The sequence below is a fragment of the Accipiter gentilis genome, chromosome 6 (assembly GCF_929443795.1).
Source record: "Accipiter gentilis chromosome 6, bAccGen1.1, whole genome shotgun sequence".
Taxonomy (NCBI): domain Eukaryota; kingdom Metazoa; phylum Chordata; class Aves; order Accipitriformes; family Accipitridae; genus Astur; species Astur gentilis.
The window spans coordinates 5,279,446-5,297,038 of NC_064885.1; the positions used below are offsets into that span (position 1 = coordinate 5,279,446).

A 17,593-nucleotide genomic window follows, 5' to 3' on the forward strand; every position below is an offset into this window, starting at 1 on the left:
GCCCCAGGGCTGGGCAGAGGCGGGTGCAGTTGCCTTTCGGGGCTTCTCGGTCCCCAGCTGGTGGTATCGATCCAGCCCCATCGATCCCCGTAATGCACAGGGCGGGCAGTGGGGCAGAGCCCAGCACTAATGTCCCCTCGGGGAAGGGGACGGGATGTGGGAGCTGGCAGGGACTGGTGGGGGCTCCCGGGGCCACGTGCACGCGGCTGCCATGCAATGCTCGCGCCAAGCGTGCGGGGTCACTCCTCAAGGACACGGGAGTTTCCTACAGCTGCTGGGTTGAGAGATGCTCCAGGCGAGCACAAAGATGTCCGGAACCTCTGCTCCGGCCACAGAGCTGCCATTCCCCTGCCCCAGCCTCTGGCTGCCCGTGAAGCCACTACATATCATGATGCAGGGGGGGACGACCCTGGAGTCCGTCACGTCCCTTCTTGCACACCAAGACCCCACGTTCCCGAGGACAGGATCGAGCTGTCCTGGTTCTCGGCATAGACGCAGCGCTGTGGCATCGCCTGACACCCAGCCCTGTGCCACGGTAAGCCCGAGCAGCTCCTCGGTGACTGCAGCACCACGGGAAATTCTGCGGTCTCCAGCACGGCCTGACGTGCTGCGGTCTCCAGCACGGCCCGGGAATGGCTCCTGACGTGGAGCCTTCCCTGGCGCTCCAGCCTGGCCCACGGGAGAGCCCGGCCAGCGCCACGCCACCTCCTCCCCGCCAGCCCTGCGGCTGCTGAGAACAGCAGCGGGGGGAGCAGGAGGAGGAGGAGGAGGAGGAGGAGGAGGAGGAGGAAGGCTGCAGCTGCCCTGGGCTCCCATGGGGCCCTGCAGCAGATTTGGACACCAGGATCACGAGGCTGCAGCCAGCCCACCGCCAATCCCAGCCCTGCCGCTCCAATTCCCCCGTGTCCCCCCTGCCAGCACCGGATTCCCCCACTCCGTAGCGCTGCCGTGCACCCACCACGACCAACGCCAGCCCCGCGCCACCCGTGCCGTGGGGTTTTCATCCCTTTTCCCCACACAGCCCGGTCCCACTCATGACAGCATCCAACCCTATGAGCCCCAGGCAGCGGCAGCGAAGCCCTTTGTGCCCCAGCCGGATCGGGAGCTGTGGGCCTCCCCGCTCTGCAGTGCAAGTTTAATTGCAACCACCACATACGCCTTCCCCATCCCCGTCCCTCCGGGTCCCCCCTGGCTCCGATGGCCCTGGCAGCTCACATCTGGAAGGGCTTTAGCAGGGTTTCTGAAGAAAGCTTTAATAAAAGCCAGGTTGGCTGCCGCCAGCACCGCAGACCTTACCCCGAGCACGCCGCCTCCCCGCAGCCACTTGTCCCCAGTTGGGCAGAATCGTCCCCCATCCAGCGCCCCGCAGCAGCCGGCACAGCTCCAAATTTGGGCTAGTTCAGCCAGGACCACTGGCCTGAACTCCCTAGCAGCTGGGGCAGGTCCCCATACACCAGTGGGGCACCGGCTGTGGCCTGGCCCCGGCGCTCCTCCAGCCCTGCCCGCCGGCACCCCGCGCCGCAGGCAGCACCGCCGCGCTGCCCGCTCCCCGCAGGAAGCAAAGCCACCGCCAATGCTTCGTCTCCAGGCGTGGGAGGACGGACGGGAGCATCCACCCACAGAGCCAGAGGCAGCTCCTGCCCACGAAGCGCTGGCAAACACCCCGTCTCAGCTCCCACCACCATCTCCTTCTCCTCCGAAGGGAGCCACCACGCTCCAGCGCAACACGGGGACGTCCCGGACCGGTGGGGAACTGCTGGCCTGGGAGCCCTGGGGAACAGCCCCTTGTGCCAGCGCCGTGCAGGATGGCCCAAGTGACATGCTGCCGTCCCAGATGTCAGCTCCTCTTTGGCAGGTCAGCCAGCTTCAACCACCGGCCCGTGCCCAGGGAGACTGCTCGGCCAGGTCACCAGCACCTCTCCGGGCTGCTCCCTCCTGCATCTCGGGGATGCTCAGCAGCGGTGGTAGCTGTGCCCAGGCCAGCATCCGCTGCGGCGCCGCTCTCATCCACGGCGAGGTGAAACATGCTCTGCTCCCGGACACAGGGATGTGCCATCATCCCGTTTTCCCAAATTACCCAAAGGTGTTTGCTCGCAGGACAAGCCCCCTGGTTGCGGAGGAAAAGGCAGCAGCGTGGCAGGCGATGAGCATCCTGGCAGCCCCGCAGCGCTTTGTGCTTCCTAGGGAGACTCCGGCAGCAGAGGGACCCCCAAGTCCTGCTGGTGCTTACCCCCGCAGCCCCTGCCTGCTGCTCATCTCATGCACAAGGTGACTCTGAACTCGAGGGGACAAGGCCACATCCTGGGATTTTGTCCTCAAGACACCTCCAAGGCCACGCGTGGCGGATACACCTCCTGCGCGGGCAGCGGCACCCGAGACGGACCCAGGCAGCGCCAGGTCCCTGGGGCACCCAGGTGAGGAGTTGGGATGGCTCCAAACCCCCATGGCGGCTTTCCAGGGCCCCGAGCACCGGGATGCTACAGCAGGGCAGGGTCTGCCAGGCTGGGCACATCCCCTCCTCGCGCCTCATGCCCATGAGGTCACCCAGCCATCAGCCTGGGGCGAAGCCATCGGGAGCAAACTCATGGCTCAGCCAGCCACGCCACTTCTGCCATGACCCTACGGAGCGGGTTCCTAGGGGAGCTGCTACAACAAGGGTTGCTTCCCATCAGCGCAGCACCCGTGGACATCTCAGCCTGGCCTCCCGCGGCTCTCCCGGTTCCGGCAAGCAGATGCCCCCACGAGACCTCCATGCCAGCAGCTCCTTCCCCAAGGAACCGGCGGTTCCGTGCCGTGGGGACAGAGCAACCCCCCCCACCAGCAAACGCTGCCAGCCAGCGACAAAGCACAGCCCTAAAAAAAGTGGCGACTCACAGCCCCGTCTGAGAGCGACCCGAGAAGCAGCAGATACCCGCGGCACGCCAGGACCGCGCACAGAACCGCTGGGGCCACATCCTGCCCCAGCAGCCCCAGTGCCTCCCGGTCAGCAGCCGCCAGCCACGGTGGGGACATGTGGGGCTGGGAAACAAAACCCCCTTAGTGTTTTGACCCAGCAACAGCTAGCAGCAGCCACCGGAGCAGCCTCCCCGCATAGCCCTCGTTGCCCCTTAATCCCCGCTGCGGGAGCAGCGGCGGCGGCAAAGAATCGAGGTTAATGCCGCTGCGTCACAGGCAGCCCCGCCACCGCGCCGGCAGCCCCGTCGCCGAGCAAACCTTGGCCCCACTGCTGCCAAACCAAACCCCCACGGGCCCAGGCAGCTCTTGCCCACGGTCACAGCCGAGCCCCAAGCCAGCAGCTCCCCACGCAGGGGTACCGCACGGAGGGAAACCCCTCAGAGTCCCCCATGGGATCGCGGGGGGCTCTGGGAGAGCCTGCGACGGTGCTGTCCCCCTCTCTTGTCACCTCCGTTGCCCACCCCTGCCCTCCGTCCTCCCACAAAGACGGGCAGCACGGGCTGCGACATGGCTGGGAGCTGGGGGAAGCCTGGATGGACCTGGGCGGGGGGGGGGGGGCTAGGAAGGGGGGGTCCTTGCAAACCATGCAAGAGGGGGTACGCAGGCACTGGGTGCTGCAGCACCCCAGGAGCCTGGCCCCAGCTAGCCCACAAGCATCACTGTGTCCTGGGTGAGCCCCAGGGCTGGGCAGGGGGGATCCCCAACTTCCCTCTGTGGGACCCCCCCCCCAATGCAAACACCTCAGCCCCCCCAGCATGCAGAGGGAAAGGAGAGAAACAAACCCCCCCCGCAGGCTGCGAACTGCTTCGAAGAGTTTCCAAACCACCCCAACAGCTTCCCCGCTCCGCGCGCCGACCCCGCAACCCTCTCCCCACAAACACCACGGCCCCCCCATATCAGAAACACACCCCCCCCCAGACACAGACACACGCAAAGCCACAACCACCACACACCCCACAGCCCGGCGACACGACGAAGCTGTCCCAGAACCCGTTTGGTGCCCACCACCGTGTCCCCAAGCCCCCCAAGCCCCCCGAAAAGCACCTTCTGCCGGAGCAGCTTGCTGCGCACCCTGCCCCACAGACGGGCGCCTGTGTTGGGGGGTCGTTTCCCCTCGGGTTCCTCCACGCCACGCTCAGACCCTTCACCCACAGGACCGGGGCTCTCATCCGGCTGCACCAGCACCTCCATCATCGCTGTGAACCGCTTCGGGCTCCGGGGGAAGGGGGGGAGAATTTGGGGGGGGGGGGGCGGGAGATGAGAGTGGGTCGGGAGGACCCTGAGTGGGGGGGGGTGGGGGGTGGGGGGGTGAGCTGGGCTAGGTTAGGAAAGCACCAGCATCCTTTTTTGCTCCGGGTGGGAGATCAGTGGTGGTCAGGGTGGGGGGGGACAGGGAGGGGAGCCCGGTTGGGGCGGTGGGGAGAAAAACGAGCAGGGCTCATCTTCAGGGTGGGAGCCAGGCTGTCGAAAAGCAGCTCGGCAGCCCCAAAAAGCCTCCCTCCCTCCCTCCCTCCCTCCCCTTGCGAGGAAGTGACTCAAAGACAGCCCCCCCCATTCCTCCCCCCCCCCCCCCCCCCCCGGCGGTCCCCACGCGTTTAACCCTCGCCCTGCCGCCTGCCACCGCTCGGGAAGGTCTGGGGAGCCCCGACATCATCACAAATCGCTCCCCCTTTCCAGAGCCTCCACCAGCCCAGGGACAGACGGACAGGCAGCTCTTCCCTGCGGGTACAGCAGGCACCGTGCCCACGACAACACAAGGCTCTATTTCAACAGCCACGTTCCCCCCCCCCCCCCCCCGCCTCCCCCCAGCCAGGCATCGAATTGAGGCTGAGGAAGGGGCTGCTCCATCCTGCCCCATCACCCTGAGACCCCCTTCATACCCCCTTCACCCATCCCAGGCCATGGGGGCCAGATCCAGCCTCTCCCCTTTGCAATGTGGGCAACGAGAGCTCGCAGCCTGCTCTGCCCACTCCCAGCATCTGTCTGGCACCCCGCCACAGCACCCAGTAACCCCCCCACCAGCACCCACTGGACACAGCCCAGCTGCTGGGAGCGACTGGGACAGCTCAGAGCAAAGCTGAGCCTTGCAGCGCCAGGGACACGAGCCCCCCACGGGGAAAGGAGCCCCCTCCAGGCACCTCTACCCCAACCGCGGCAGGTCCCAGCCTTGGAAACTGCACGCAAAATGGGGTTAACGACAACAAAACAGGGTTAATGTCAACTGGGAGCAGAGCTGTCCCTGCACCGTGGGCACAGGGTGCCCACCCTCTGGCCGGGGACAGGCTCAGGGTGGGGGTCCGACGCTCACCATGCTGCAGACCCCTCGGGGCTCATTGCCAGGATGCTCGAGAGGAGGCTGCTGCCAACCCCAGCCCCTCCACGGACCCAGCCACGTCCTCTGTGCCAGCGGGACGTGGCGCCTGCACGTGGCAGCTCTGCAGCCTAAGGAGGCCCCCACTGCTCCCCACAGAGGGGCTGCAGCATCCCCCTCGCACGCTGACCTGCTCCTGCCAGCCCGTGATGCCGCTAAGCTGCTTTTGTGGCTGACCCACGTGCCTGGGCCATCAGATTAGAGCTGGGCAGCGGGCACCGCGCCGGCTGTGGGGGGAGGTTCGGCCGTCCTGGCAGCCCCACGGGCCTTTGCCGAGCTGCCGATGCCAGTGCTCCGTGTCTCCCACTCCTGCCGCTAACCAGGGACACGCTGGGGGTAAGGACCATCCGCGGCAGCATCTCTGCCTGAACAGCTCAGGGCAGAGGGCAAAGGAGCAGCGCTGGGGCTTGGCCACAACCCACAGCCCCCCCCAGCATTGCTGCCTCGTCCCTGCCCTGCCACCCCACCCCAATCCCTGGGCAGGGGCCGAGCTTTGGCTCTGGGTGACGGCAGGACGGCCTCAACCCTGACACTGCTCCGTCCAGCCAGGTCCTCTTTGGGATAAGCAGCTCCAGGGCCTCCTTCTCTTTCCCTTTCTTCCCCCATGACTTTTGCATAGTAGGGACAAGCTGTGCTGTCCCTGTCCCGACCCTCGTGTCTCCCAGCGTGACTCATGTTTGTTGACCCAGGCTATTTCCGAGAGTGCAGCTGGATTGATCCCCACGGGGCATCGAGCCCCTTCCCTGCCCCGGCCCTTCCGCTTGGCCCAATGCCACCCCCGCACCGCCGTTTCCCTGCGGAGAGGGCAACAGACGGGTGATTTCGGGTATGAACAAGCCGCTGGCGAAGCGGAGCCCACCCCCCCACCCCGTCTCCCACCCTACACCCGGCGTGGTGCCGTCTCCCCCGCAGCGTCCCATTCCCAGCAGCATTTCCGTGCTGCTCCCTGCTCCCCCAGGACCTGCCCTCAGCCGCTTTCCCACGGAGCGGGCAGCCACGCCGGACCCTTTGAAGTGGCCTTGGGTCAAGGGCTGCGTCCCAGGCGCGATGCTGTCCCCGGCACAGCGGGGAAGGCAGCCAGACGGGGGGTCCCCACCAGGAAAACACAGGGGGACCCCCATTCCGAATCAATCCTCGCTGCCCTGGGCCACCCCTCAGCCTGACCAAGGTGGGTGCTGGAGGGCTGCGGGGTCTGGGGGCTGCCTGTTCCCCCCCACCTCCATCTGCCTGGTCCTTCTCACCTGGGAGCATCTCAGGGCAGCCCAGGCCTTCATCCTCCCTGCCTGGCAATCGCCAATCAGAGGCGGCTCAGCCGTTGCCCTGGAAACCCCCGTTGCCATAACAGCGGCTGATGGAGGCAGATGGTGGCAGAGGGGGGACAGGATGGCTGGGGGGGGGACGACACACAAGGGGCTGCACGCTCAGAGCCCTCCCTGGAGCGGGTGCCAACCCCCTTCCCCAACAGCCGCCCGGGGTGGCAGAATGGAAGCGCACGTCTTGGGGGGGGTGACCGCTGGCTTTGCCACCTCCGCAGGACCCTCTCTCATTTTGTCCCACCTTCTCCTGCAGCCACCGTGCCCCGGGACCAGCCTGATGCCTTACCCACCTCCCTGCCTTCAACCCTGAGCCACAATCCCTGTACCCCGCTCCCAAAAGCGGAGCTGCCTGTCCACGCTGCCAGGCGTCTCCCAGGCATCACTCCAGGGCAACCCTCCCAGCCCAGGTGCCCCAAAAGGTCCGCTGTTGAGCAAGAAGATGCCCAAAAGCCCCAGCGCATACCTGGATCTGCCCCTTGCCCATAATCTTGTCCACGATTTCATTGTTGTCCTTGTTGAGCTTGGTCTTATCGTAGCACTTCTCGTAGCAGAGGATGCGCAGGGACTGGGAACCCTCCAGTTCGATCTCAAACTCCTGGGGCACAGAGGGAGGGTGGCTCAGCCCCAGGACCCCAGAGCAGCTTCAAAACTGGGGCTGGAAGGGAAAGGGGGAGGTACGGTCCCCTTCCTGCATCCCACCTTCCTCTCACCTCATTCCACTGTGGCTCGGTGGTGTCCCGGAAAACCCTTGTCTTGGCTTTGCTGACAAAGTAGCCGAAGGAGTCCACCTCCAGCGTGCAGTAGAGATCTGGGGGAGCAGACACCGCTCAGCGCCCAAAGAACATCCCCACCGGCTCCCGGGAAACCACTGCGGGCAGAGCGGGGCCACGTGCTGGACCCCAGCTCTTCCGAACACGCCGGCCCCTCCGAGCAAGGGTGGGCACCAGCACTTACTGGCAGACTGCTTGAAGCCCTTGGCGGAGTGGACGATGACGTGCAGGAACCCGTAGAGCCCGGGGGACTCGTCATCTGCGGCGGGGAGAGCAGAGGCTGTGTCAGGGCTCGGCTGCCACCTCCTATGCCCCGGGGCCAGCGTGCGGGCTGGCTGTCCCCGAGGCAGGCTTTTCCATACTGAGTGCTAGAGGTGCCTGCGGTGACACCCCAATGTCCCCAACTCCCCCGGAGGGCCATCCCTAAGGCCTGGAAGACGACACGTATCCCCCGCTGCCGATCATCCCGAGCTTTCCTGCTGCTGGACAGCCCTGGGGGGAAGTTCCCAGTAGGGCTGGCTGGGTCTCACCCTGGGGATACCTTGGTCCTGCCCAGCCCATGGGGGTGCTGGAGAGACCCCAAAAGCAGCCTCATGCTGCAGCTGGGATTGCTCTGCCTGGGAGCCCGATTCTGCTCCAGTAGTGCCACCTGGTGGGTAGCTGTCCCCCTGCAGAGCCAGGGTCTCCAAGCAGGGACCCCGCTCCAGCTGAACTGCTGGACACGGACACGGACACGACTCCTCCCCAGCATCATCCGGAGGCAAAGAGGGACCCGCCAGCCCAGCGGACACTCACCATCCTTATTGCTGGTGACCGGGATGTTGTGGACGGTGCGTAGCTTGAAGCAGGATCCCGTGAGCACCTGCAGCTCCACCGAGCTCAGGACGAAGGCCTGGAGGTCTGCGGGAGGACATGAGAGGAGCTTCAGGGGGATGCAGCCAGCACCCATCATGGGGACCAGAGAACAGCAGGCTGTGATCCTGCAGGACCTCCTGGGGTGGCCAGGAGCCCCAAAAGGGCGTCAGCAGCCCCAAACATACCTTTTTTCTGCAGTTTCTGAATGGCCTCCCTCCACTCGGACCTCTCGTAGTCGGATGACAGCAGGAAGAGGTAGCTCTAGAAGAAAGAGGACGATGCTCCAGGCTGTGCACAGGCAGGGCTGAGCCCGGCCCCCAGCCCACCCTCCTCACCTTCCCGTTGCGGTTGTGGATGCGGAAAGGGATGGCGGGCGAGTTGAGGAGCAGCCAGAATTCGTTCTCAAACATCTTCTTCTTGAGGCGCTCGATGGCCCGGCTCTGCCCCTTGTTGGCTTTCTGTAGGTGGGGAGCAGACAGGAGCTTTTGCAGTCACCCCCAGCCCCCCATGTCCCATCCCTGACCCAGAGGAAGGCACCCACCCCGGCAGCAGGTTCCGCACGGTCCCCAACCACCCAGACCCTCCTCTCACCTCCTTCTGCACCTCGCTCTTGATGGCCGAGATCTTCATCTTCATGTCCTCCAGCTCGTGGTCAGGGATGACGTGGACCTGCGGGCAGTGCTCCGACTCCTCCGGCGAGGGGAACACCAGGTCGGCCAGGGGCACGTACCACTTGCAGTCGTACTGCTGGTGCTTCCTGCGGCCGGGGCACGGGCACCGATTAATGCCTGACCCCCTCCCTGGCTCGTCCCCTGACCCACTGGAGGATGGCGGGGATGGTGACACTTTTCCCCCGTGTCCAGCACCCTCCTTACCCCACGGCCGTCTTCTTCAGCTTGGCACAGAGCAGCACGTCGGTGAAGAGGAAGACGTGCCGCAGCTTCCGCGAGCCCTCCGACAGCTCCACCAAGAAGCCATCCTTGACAAGCTGCCGGGTCTGCGGGGCAGCAGGGCTGGCGTGAGAGCGGGCAGGGAGCAAAGGCCAACAAAATGGAGGGGACGGATGCTCCTGTCCCTCTCCGTGGCTCAGCCACCAGGTACATGGGAAGCTCCATGTCCTCTGGGTGCTAGTTTGAGTCCCGTACGCTCGGCAGGGTGCCAGCAAGCAGCAAGGACCAGGTAGAGCCCTAAACTTGCACGCAGAACTGCGTCTAGAGGAAACCCTACATCTCCCGACCGAGCACCATGGAGCTCCTCAGGGTGGAAACACCAGCCAGGGGCTGGCAGAGGGCTCAGCCCTCACCCTGCACCCAGGCACTGCCCGCCCCGCTGGCTCACCTCCCCCTTGGGGGTGGTGACCGCTGTCCTCCGGGGATCGATGTCCTCATTGATGCTGGAGAGGAAGTTTTGGGAGATGCGGAGGGCGTCCTGGAGCAGCGGGTAGTCGGGGTGGTCGGCCGGGGTGTGCTTGAGGAGGTCCTGGAAGGGAAGAGGCGCGGGTGAGCTGGCCCTGTGGCACCCACCCCGGAGACCCCCCAGCAGCTCTCCCCATGGCCGCAGGTCCCCAAGAGCAATGGGGGCAGACCCCCCCCACAGCCCCCCGTGCCAGGACTGGCGTCACACTCACGTGCAGGACGAGGGTGCTCCGTGTCACCCGGTCAATGGGTTTGTACAGCAGCGCTGCGGGGAGAGAGGAGGCGTCAGCAGCCGCCGGGACCCCGGCCCCTCTCCCACCCGTGAGAGCCAGCACCGCATCCCGTGGGGGCAAGGAGGGGAGACCAGATGCCCAGAGACCCCCCCCCAGGTCTTCATGGAGCCCTGGGCGAGCATCTGGGCTCCGTTCTGCACAGAGCCAGTGACAGCCGGACCACCACCTTACTGCCAAGAGCAGGAGAAACCAGAGCTGGGCTGGTGTGTGGAGCAAGGGCAGAGCCCAGTTGTCCCCAGGGGACAGGGCACAATGGGGACACCAATCCCACCACCATGTCCTCCTCCCTTCTGCTGCCACAGGTCACAGCGAGCAAAGCCAGACACGCCGTCGTGAACATCGGTCTGCCCTGACCGCGGGACGTCCCCACCACGACTGTGCCAGCGCGTCCCCCCTCCAGGGCAAAGGACCTCCCCGGACACGGCGCACGCACTGGCACCGCCAGCTTGCCGTGCGGTGGCTGTGGTGCGGAAAAGCTGCTCGTCACCCCCAGCAGCCGGCAGGTTTTTCAGTTTCCCTTTCGGCTCAGCGACGGGTCCTGTCCCTGCCCTGCCCTCACCGGGCTCTGCCACCCCATATCCCCCCACCCCAGCCAGTCCTGGCTGCGAGAGAAACCCAGGCTGCTCCAGCGGTAGCAAAATCCCCAGCCACAGAGAACGCGTGGGCCAAGGCATCGTCCCAAAACCGCTGCCCCGTCTTCCCTCCCCGCAGCCGCCTGCGCACGTGAAGCTGCGTCCGGGGCGGGGGGGGGGGGGTGCCAGCTCCTGAAAGAGGGGCCCCCATCCTGGCGAACAGGGGGTCACTGCTCAGGAGACGAGAATGCAGGGCTGGACCCTGAACCAGAAGCTGCATCCCTCGCGACTCCGTGCCAGCGGGTAAAACTGGAGCCCCGCTCCCCTGCAGCAGCCAGCAAGAGCCCTGGAATGGAGGGGGCAGGCAGGGTGTTCCCCCCATTTCCCCCACCCTAGACCCATGGGGAGGATGGACCCTCCTGCTGCCATCGCTACGGGCACACGCAAAGCACCGGGGAGCCCCGGGAGGGGCTGTCCTGGCACAAGGCAAGGAGCGTTGGGCTCCTTGCCGGTACAGTTCCGCCAGCCTGGAAGCCGCACGCAGGCAGCATGGGGCCAGGCACCAGCAGGCAGGGATGCCCGGAGCTTTTCCTCCCCAGCCACAGAAACACGGGCGTTCCAGCCCCACGATGCTCCCAGCCTCCGTCAAGCAAACGGAGACCGCTCCCCATCGCCATCCTCCGCGGCACAGCCCAGGCAGAGGGGATCCCCCCCCCACCCGCCCCGGTCCCTCGCCGTCCCACCGCCGGCACGAGCCCCTGCCCGGCGGCGAAGGCGAGCGCGTGGCCCCATGTGCCGGAGCCAAGATGATTCAATAGAGCCTGGAACAAAGACGCTCCCAACTTCAGGCTGCAGAGCACGATGCAGCTTCCACGCCCCCAGCAAGGACAGCCAGCCCCGAGCCAGCATCCCCGCAGCATCGCTCCCCATCGGCACCCAAATTCAAAGCCACCCCACCTCGCCTCACCGTAGGTGCAGTTACAGCAGAGCCGGACGACGACGAGGATTTCCATGGCAGCCCCGTCTCCACGCAGCCATCTCTGCCGCCCCGTAGCAGCTCAGCCCGGCTGCGGCACGGCATCGGCCCCTCAGCACGGTTCTTGGCGCAGCCGGCGGGCGGGGAGGAGGGGGTGGGCAGGGGGTGGGGGGCTGCTGCACGCCCCCGGCATCCTAAAGAGCTACATGTCCCCCCCCCCCCCCTTCCTCACCGGCTCCGCACACGGCAACACAATGGGCTCCGCTCGCGGGAACCGCTCGGTAATTCATCCGCGCCAGTCCCGCGCGTAGACAAAAGGCTGCGTCCCCCTCCCCACGCCCGCGCCCGCCGTACCCTCCATGGTGACGGACGTGTGGCTCTCCTTCGAGTCCTTGGGGCCCTTCACCTTCAGCTCCTAGGGAGGGAAAGGCCCGTCAGAGCAGCCCGCAGGGGGGCCGGGGTGGGGGGGGAAGGTCACTGTTCAAGGTCATGGGGTCCCCCCCCAACCCTTCCTGCACCCTGATATCTCCCCCTGGACCCAGCCTGGCCACACTGAAGGTGACACATGGGTGCTGGGGTGGACGTGGGGACGCTGCTTGGTCAGGAGCAGCTCTGGTTGCGCCCAGCAGTCAGGACGCGGTGGACCCATGGGGCACCCCGGAGCAGGACCCACAGCAGCCCGGGGAGGTTACTGGTCCCACCGAGCTGAACAGCCCTGCTGTGGAGGGGCTGGAGGGAGCGGGGAGCCAGGCTGCAGCCACGGAGGTCCTCGTTTCTACTAGGGGAGCCAGGCATGGAGAGGTAGCCAGCAGGAGATGAGCCACAGGTGCCCAGCACCCAGCACCCACACTCCCTGGATGGGACGAGCAGGTACAGGCTGCCCCGGCATCCCAGAAATGACGGCAGCGAGGGCTGAACGCCACCTGAGCTTGCACGAGGCGGGAGCCAAACCCCTGCAATACTCAGACATCACAACCACCGATGGCCCTGCCCCTGGGACAGTCCCCAAGGGCACGGAGAGCATCTCCGCCGGGCAGATGCGGTCGACGTTCTCTGCCCTGTGCCGGGACAGCCCGGCCACGGCAGCCCTGTCCCCCCCGGCACAGCCCCCAACCCAACTTACCTCCGAGATCTTCTGGAACTGGTAGTTGCTCTGGCTGCACTTCTCTGCCGTCTCCAGTGCGATTTTGTAGTTATCCACAAAGGCCTTGTAGACCCCCAGTTGGCTGGCCTGCGGGGAGCAGGGGTTTAGCCGGGCACCCAGCGGGATGCTGGAAGCCCCCCCGCAGCGTGAGGGGCAGGCAGCCAGCGTGAGGGGACACTGGCCAGAGCTGTCCCCTCCCAGCAGGACACTCTACCAGACCATAGCCAGCTGGGGAGCCACACGCTTGGCTCCGTAGAGAAAGCCCTCACCCAGGGCAGGATGGTGGGGCTCCTGCCCAGCCCTGTGCCCCCACAAACCTCCAAAATCCAGCGGAGAGGTAACGAGCGCCTGGACAGCGGAGGCTGAAGCTACAGCCGCTTCTCGGCACCCTTCGACCTGCCCTCTCTTCCTCCCCTCCCCAGCATGGCCACGGCACCCACGGGCACATCTCCTGCTCCCATCCCAAGTCCAAAGCAGTGGCAGGACCCGGAGCATGACCCTGGGGAGCCACCACCGTAGCACCCACAGGCAGCAAAGAGGCAGCAACCTCCTGCCTCTCCCTAGAGGGTCACCCACACACCTGGGCTCCCACCAGTGCCACGGTAAAGCCACACCGTGCAACTCCAGCCAAAAACCCGTCACGGCTGACCCACCAGCTGCGGGCATCCCCGCTGCGGCGAGGGGCACGGAGGCTGCCGGGATGGGAGGGCTCAGGTGGGCAGCAGCGGCTGCTGCAGGGAGGGATGCGACAAGTCCCAGAGCCACCGATGAGCACGTGGCAGGGTGTGAGCTGAGCCACACCGTGGGGCCGAGCCCCACAGCATCGTGCTCCATCTCCCCGGCCCTCCTCCTCTTCCAAGCGGAGCAAGCCCCGGGAAAGGTGCATACCAGCTTCTGGAAGAGGTGGCCCATGGTGACGTTGCTGTCCCACTGCTGCACCTTCGGGCACAGGCTGTCGTAGAACTCCTTGTGGATCTCGTAGATGTCCTGGATCTTGTAGAAAATCGTCTCGATCTGCTGGAGGGTGAGGACAGGCTGCGACGTAGTGGCCGTGGCCTTCAGTGGCTTCATAGGCTGCCGAAGGAGGAGAAGGGAGAGTGTTTGAGACGAGGGCTGGGAGAGGAACGCTGGGGACAAGGGGGATCTGAGCCGGCAGCGAGGGCTGCCCAGGACCGTGCATCCCCGCAGACTTCCCCGTGGCAGCGGTGACCCCCACGTTGTGCAACAGCGTCTCCGCCACAAGGGCCAGCAAGTCCACAAGAGGAAGCGGGGCTATAAATACCTCCCCACCAGGCATACTGGCAGCGGGGGGAGGTGAGATGGGGGCAGCTGGGCCAGAGCAAGGCTGGCTCCAAGCGTGGCTCCTGCAGCTTTGCTCCTGTCCAGGTAGTGCCCGGGTCAGGCCTGCCTGCAGGAGGTAGTCCAGGAAGAAATGACCCCATCCATCCATCCATCCATCCCTCCCTCCCTCCACCCACTCAAACACCCATCAATCCATCCATCCACCCACCCACCCAAACACCCATCCATCCATCCACCCACCCACCCACCCATCGATTCATCCACCCACCCACCCCTGCTGGAGGACGTCGCTGGAGGGGGTGTCCAGTCTGGGGGCTGTACTCACCAACAAGAGGGCCTCCAGCTGGTTGATGTAGATCTCCTCGCTGGCCAGGAAACCGGAGAGCACCAGCTTCCGCATCTCCAGGCCTTTGCCAGCATCTCGCTCGCCCTGTACAACACACAGCAAGGAACCTGGCTGAGCCAGCGAGCGGCACGGGAGGAGACCCTTCATCCCACCACCCCATCCCCGGCATCCCTGCACGGGCACGCGTCCCCCGCCAGCGTCAGGGAAGCTCCGTGACAAGGGCCGGGCATGTGCCCGCTGGGCGGCACAGCCAGGCTGGAGCCAGCTGGGAAGCCACGGGCATCGCTCCCCTCCCTGCTCCCGGCTGGCCACGAGCCCAGCGCTGCTGGCAACGCTCCAGCGTGGCGTGCGGCACGGCAGGACTCTCCCAGGGCAGAGTCCAGAGCTGCCCGGTGAAATCATGCCTGGCGGTGGATGGTGCTGCCACATGATCCAGCACCACCCTGTTCCCCAGCTGAGGCTTTCCCAGGGAAATGCCACTCCAGCAGTCACTGCCCAGCAGCACCGGCGCAGGTCCAGGGCTTTACGGTGCCGCTCCGGCTGCCGGCGACTCAACTCGCACCCAGGTCTGCTGCGGCACTGATGCTCCCGTGGTATGATCCTCCCGTGCTGTGATCCTCACGGCTGGGAGACGGGAGATGCACGGCTGGGCTGGGGAGCTCTGGGACCCTCAGCGAGGCTCTGCCAGCGCCCAAACGTGGGTGCCCCAGCCCCTGGACTGCCTCGAACGCCTGGCGTGCCTTGGCCTCCCCCCTTAAAAAATCACACTCAGGAACCAGGCTTTGCCACCCAGACGGGGGCCAAGCAGAGCCACGGGGACATCGGTTGCTCCAGGTAATGAGCCATTCGGGACGGTTTCAAGGAGATATTGGTCCTGGCTCACCTCTGCCCGGGCCGCCTGCCCCTGCCAGCCCTGGCAGTTGTACAGGGCGGGGGGGCCTGGCAGCTCCAACCACCCAAGGTGGGGGCACAGTCCCGGGCTGGGCATGGCCACGGCTCAGCATCTTCCTGTCCCATTCTGGCAACTGCCAGCCGGCCCTGGGGGCTGCTGCGCCAACCAGGGTGCCCACCCCACGGCTCCCTGCCAGGCTGCGCCATTAAGGCCGAGGCGCGGCAGGGGGGTGTACGGGGTGTGGGGGGGGCAGTTTTGTGTGCTGGGAGCTCACGGGCTCTTTGCCACCGATTAGTCACGGGCTCTTCCTGCTTCCCCCAGTCTGGGCCCTGCGCGGGAGCTGGGGAGATATGGGGGCTGTCTGCGCCCCAGGCCCGCAGTGCCCCGCGGGGACGATGCCAGCCGGACCCCCGTCACCCAGAGGAGCAACCCTAGAGCAGGGCCTGGCGGCCATCCCGTGCAGGAGACCCCCAAGGAGAGCGGGACCGGAGCCCTCCTCCAGCCCCGTGCCAGCCCCCGCGGGGGTACCCAGGCACCCCCGGCAGGGTGGGCGAGAGAAGGGTGCCAGGCTGTTCCTGCCGGCACAGGGGTCACCCCGGGGCTGCCCCCAAGCTACCGTGGTTTGGGGCCGTTTTGGGGTTGCTGGCGGCTGTGCGGTGGGGCAGTGGCAGAGTGTGGTCCAGCCCCTTCCTGAGCAACCGGCGCCAGCTCCGCTGAGCCACACAGGCCCCCCCCCCCCCCCCCGCAGCGGCACGCGTGGCCCTGACACCCCCACGGGAGGACGACCGGGTGGTCTGCCCAAGCACCCACTGAGCTCTTTGCACCCAATTCCTAGCACAGCTTTGCCCTGTCCCCCCCCCGGCCGCAAGCAGTCCCGGGGGAGCGGTGGGTCTCCAGCGATGCTCCCGCTGCCCCCAGAGCTCTGCCCCCCACCAGCACCCACTGCAAGGACCCAGGAGCTGCCCTGAGACCTGGGTGTCACCAGCACTAGCGAGATGCCCCTTGTGCCCCCCTCCCCCCCCACCCGTCGCCCCAGCACGGGAGCGGGGTGCCCCCGCCGCCCACCTTCTCGCCGGCCGAGAACGGAGACCCGGGGCTGGTGGGGGTTCCTGGCTCAGAGTCATCTTCATCCTCCAGCACTTTATCCAGGTACCCTATGGCCTCCTCTTCCTCCTCCATGGCCGGCCAGGCAGCGGGGGGCAGAGGGGACCCCGCAAAGTTCCAGGCGAGGGGCTCACGCGGCCGAGCCGGCCCGGCCTGACTCAGCCCTGGCCGCCGGCCACCGCCGCGGGATGAAAGAAGCCATTATGGGATCCCCGGTTCTCCCGCCTGCCCCGGCTCAGGCCTTCGGCTCCCGACAGGCGCTTCCCGAAGGCGGCCGCGCGACCGCTTCCGAGCGGCGACGACGACAACTCTGGGGTCACCGATGGCGGGACGAGAGGAACGACCCGGTTCTCCCCGGGGTCTCCGCTCACCCCCGGAGGGGGCCGCCGGCGGTGGAGGGCCGCTGCCCGCCGCCGTACACCCCAGCCAGCCCCGCCGCTCCGCCCTGCACGCTCGCTACAGGAAATGCATCTCTTGGCGCTGGAGGTGGGGCTGCTCCGCCGGCGGCATGCGGTCAAGGCTGGGGCGCGCAGCGGCCGCCTTCTCCCAGCCGGTTCTTCCCAACGCCGGTACAACGCTCTTCCCTACAACGCCAGCGAGACTCATGGGGAAGGGTCCCCTGTCCCCTGCCAGGTCCCCCCCGGACCCTCGCCCGAGGGAGATGTGACCTTGGAGGGCAGCGGCATCACCTGGTCCCGTAAGGGGACCTGGCTCGGCACCCCCAGAAGGGTACCGGACCTCTCCCTGCCCCAGGGGGGGACTCGGAGACGTGGGCTTTCCTGCAGCATCTGCCCTGCATCCCATGGGGATCGGCGCCGGCACCTCGCCGCTGCCCCAGTCAGACCACAACCCCCGGGGGCAGCCGGGGAGCGGGGACACGAGCGGTGGCGTGACACCTGCAAGGGACATCGTGGGCCCTGGCAAATGGGGCAAGATCGGGCTGGAGGAGGGGACGCTAACGCAAGAGCTGTTTCAGCAGTTTCCCCCCTGCTCCTCGGCAGTAAAAAGGGAACCAGCGGCCGCATGTGCTCTGCCTGCCGGAGCCAGCTCTCCTCCCCGCGCCTGTCCAATCCTGGAACAAACTCCTGCTGCGAGAAGTGGGCAGTGACACAGACACGGGGACTTTCCAGAGCCCGTGCCCAGCCCTGCGTCCATGCCACAGCTCAAGCTTTACCCAGCCTTTGCTAAGAGGGGTCTGCGCCAGAGCACCGGGACCCTTGCCCACCGCGGCTGGGTCCCCAAAGCAGGGAACGCTCCCTGCCCAGGGAAAAACCATCCAAAC

At 66.5% G+C, this 17,593-nt stretch overlaps 1 protein-coding gene across 5 annotated transcripts in view; it reads right to left on the reverse strand.

Annotated features, from left to right (window-relative positions):
- ABR (ABR activator of RhoGEF and GTPase) overlaps positions 1 to 17,593 on the reverse strand; it is a 39,445-nt gene that overhangs the window by 4,622 nt on the left and 17,230 nt on the right. For 3 of the 5 annotated variants that reach the window (XM_049802567.1, XM_049802569.1, XM_049802568.1), the window contains exons 3-16: positions 14,295 to 14,399; positions 13,556 to 13,741; positions 12,647 to 12,754; positions 11,878 to 11,938; positions 9,895 to 9,947; positions 9,606 to 9,746; positions 9,143 to 9,264; positions 8,859 to 9,024; positions 8,603 to 8,725; positions 8,453 to 8,528; positions 8,208 to 8,312; positions 7,597 to 7,671; positions 7,353 to 7,450; positions 7,106 to 7,237 (exon numbers count right to left, since the gene is read on the reverse strand). In XM_049802567.1, coding sequence (XP_049658524.1) covers positions 7,106 to 7,237; positions 7,353 to 7,450; positions 7,597 to 7,671; positions 8,208 to 8,312; positions 8,453 to 8,528; positions 8,603 to 8,725; positions 8,859 to 9,024; positions 9,143 to 9,264; positions 9,606 to 9,746; positions 9,895 to 9,947; positions 11,878 to 11,938; positions 12,647 to 12,754; positions 13,556 to 13,741; positions 14,295 to 14,399 — 1,551 coding nt within the window. Of the gene's footprint in view, positions 1 to 3,999; positions 4,177 to 7,105; positions 7,238 to 7,352; positions 7,451 to 7,596; positions 7,672 to 8,207; positions 8,313 to 8,452; positions 8,529 to 8,602; positions 8,726 to 8,858; positions 9,025 to 9,142; positions 9,265 to 9,605; positions 9,747 to 9,894; positions 9,948 to 11,877; positions 11,939 to 12,646; positions 12,755 to 13,555; positions 13,742 to 14,294; positions 14,400 to 16,272; positions 16,769 to 17,593 lie in introns of those variants that run through there. The other 2 variants (XM_049802570.1, XM_049802571.1) reach the window with 2 other exon arrangements.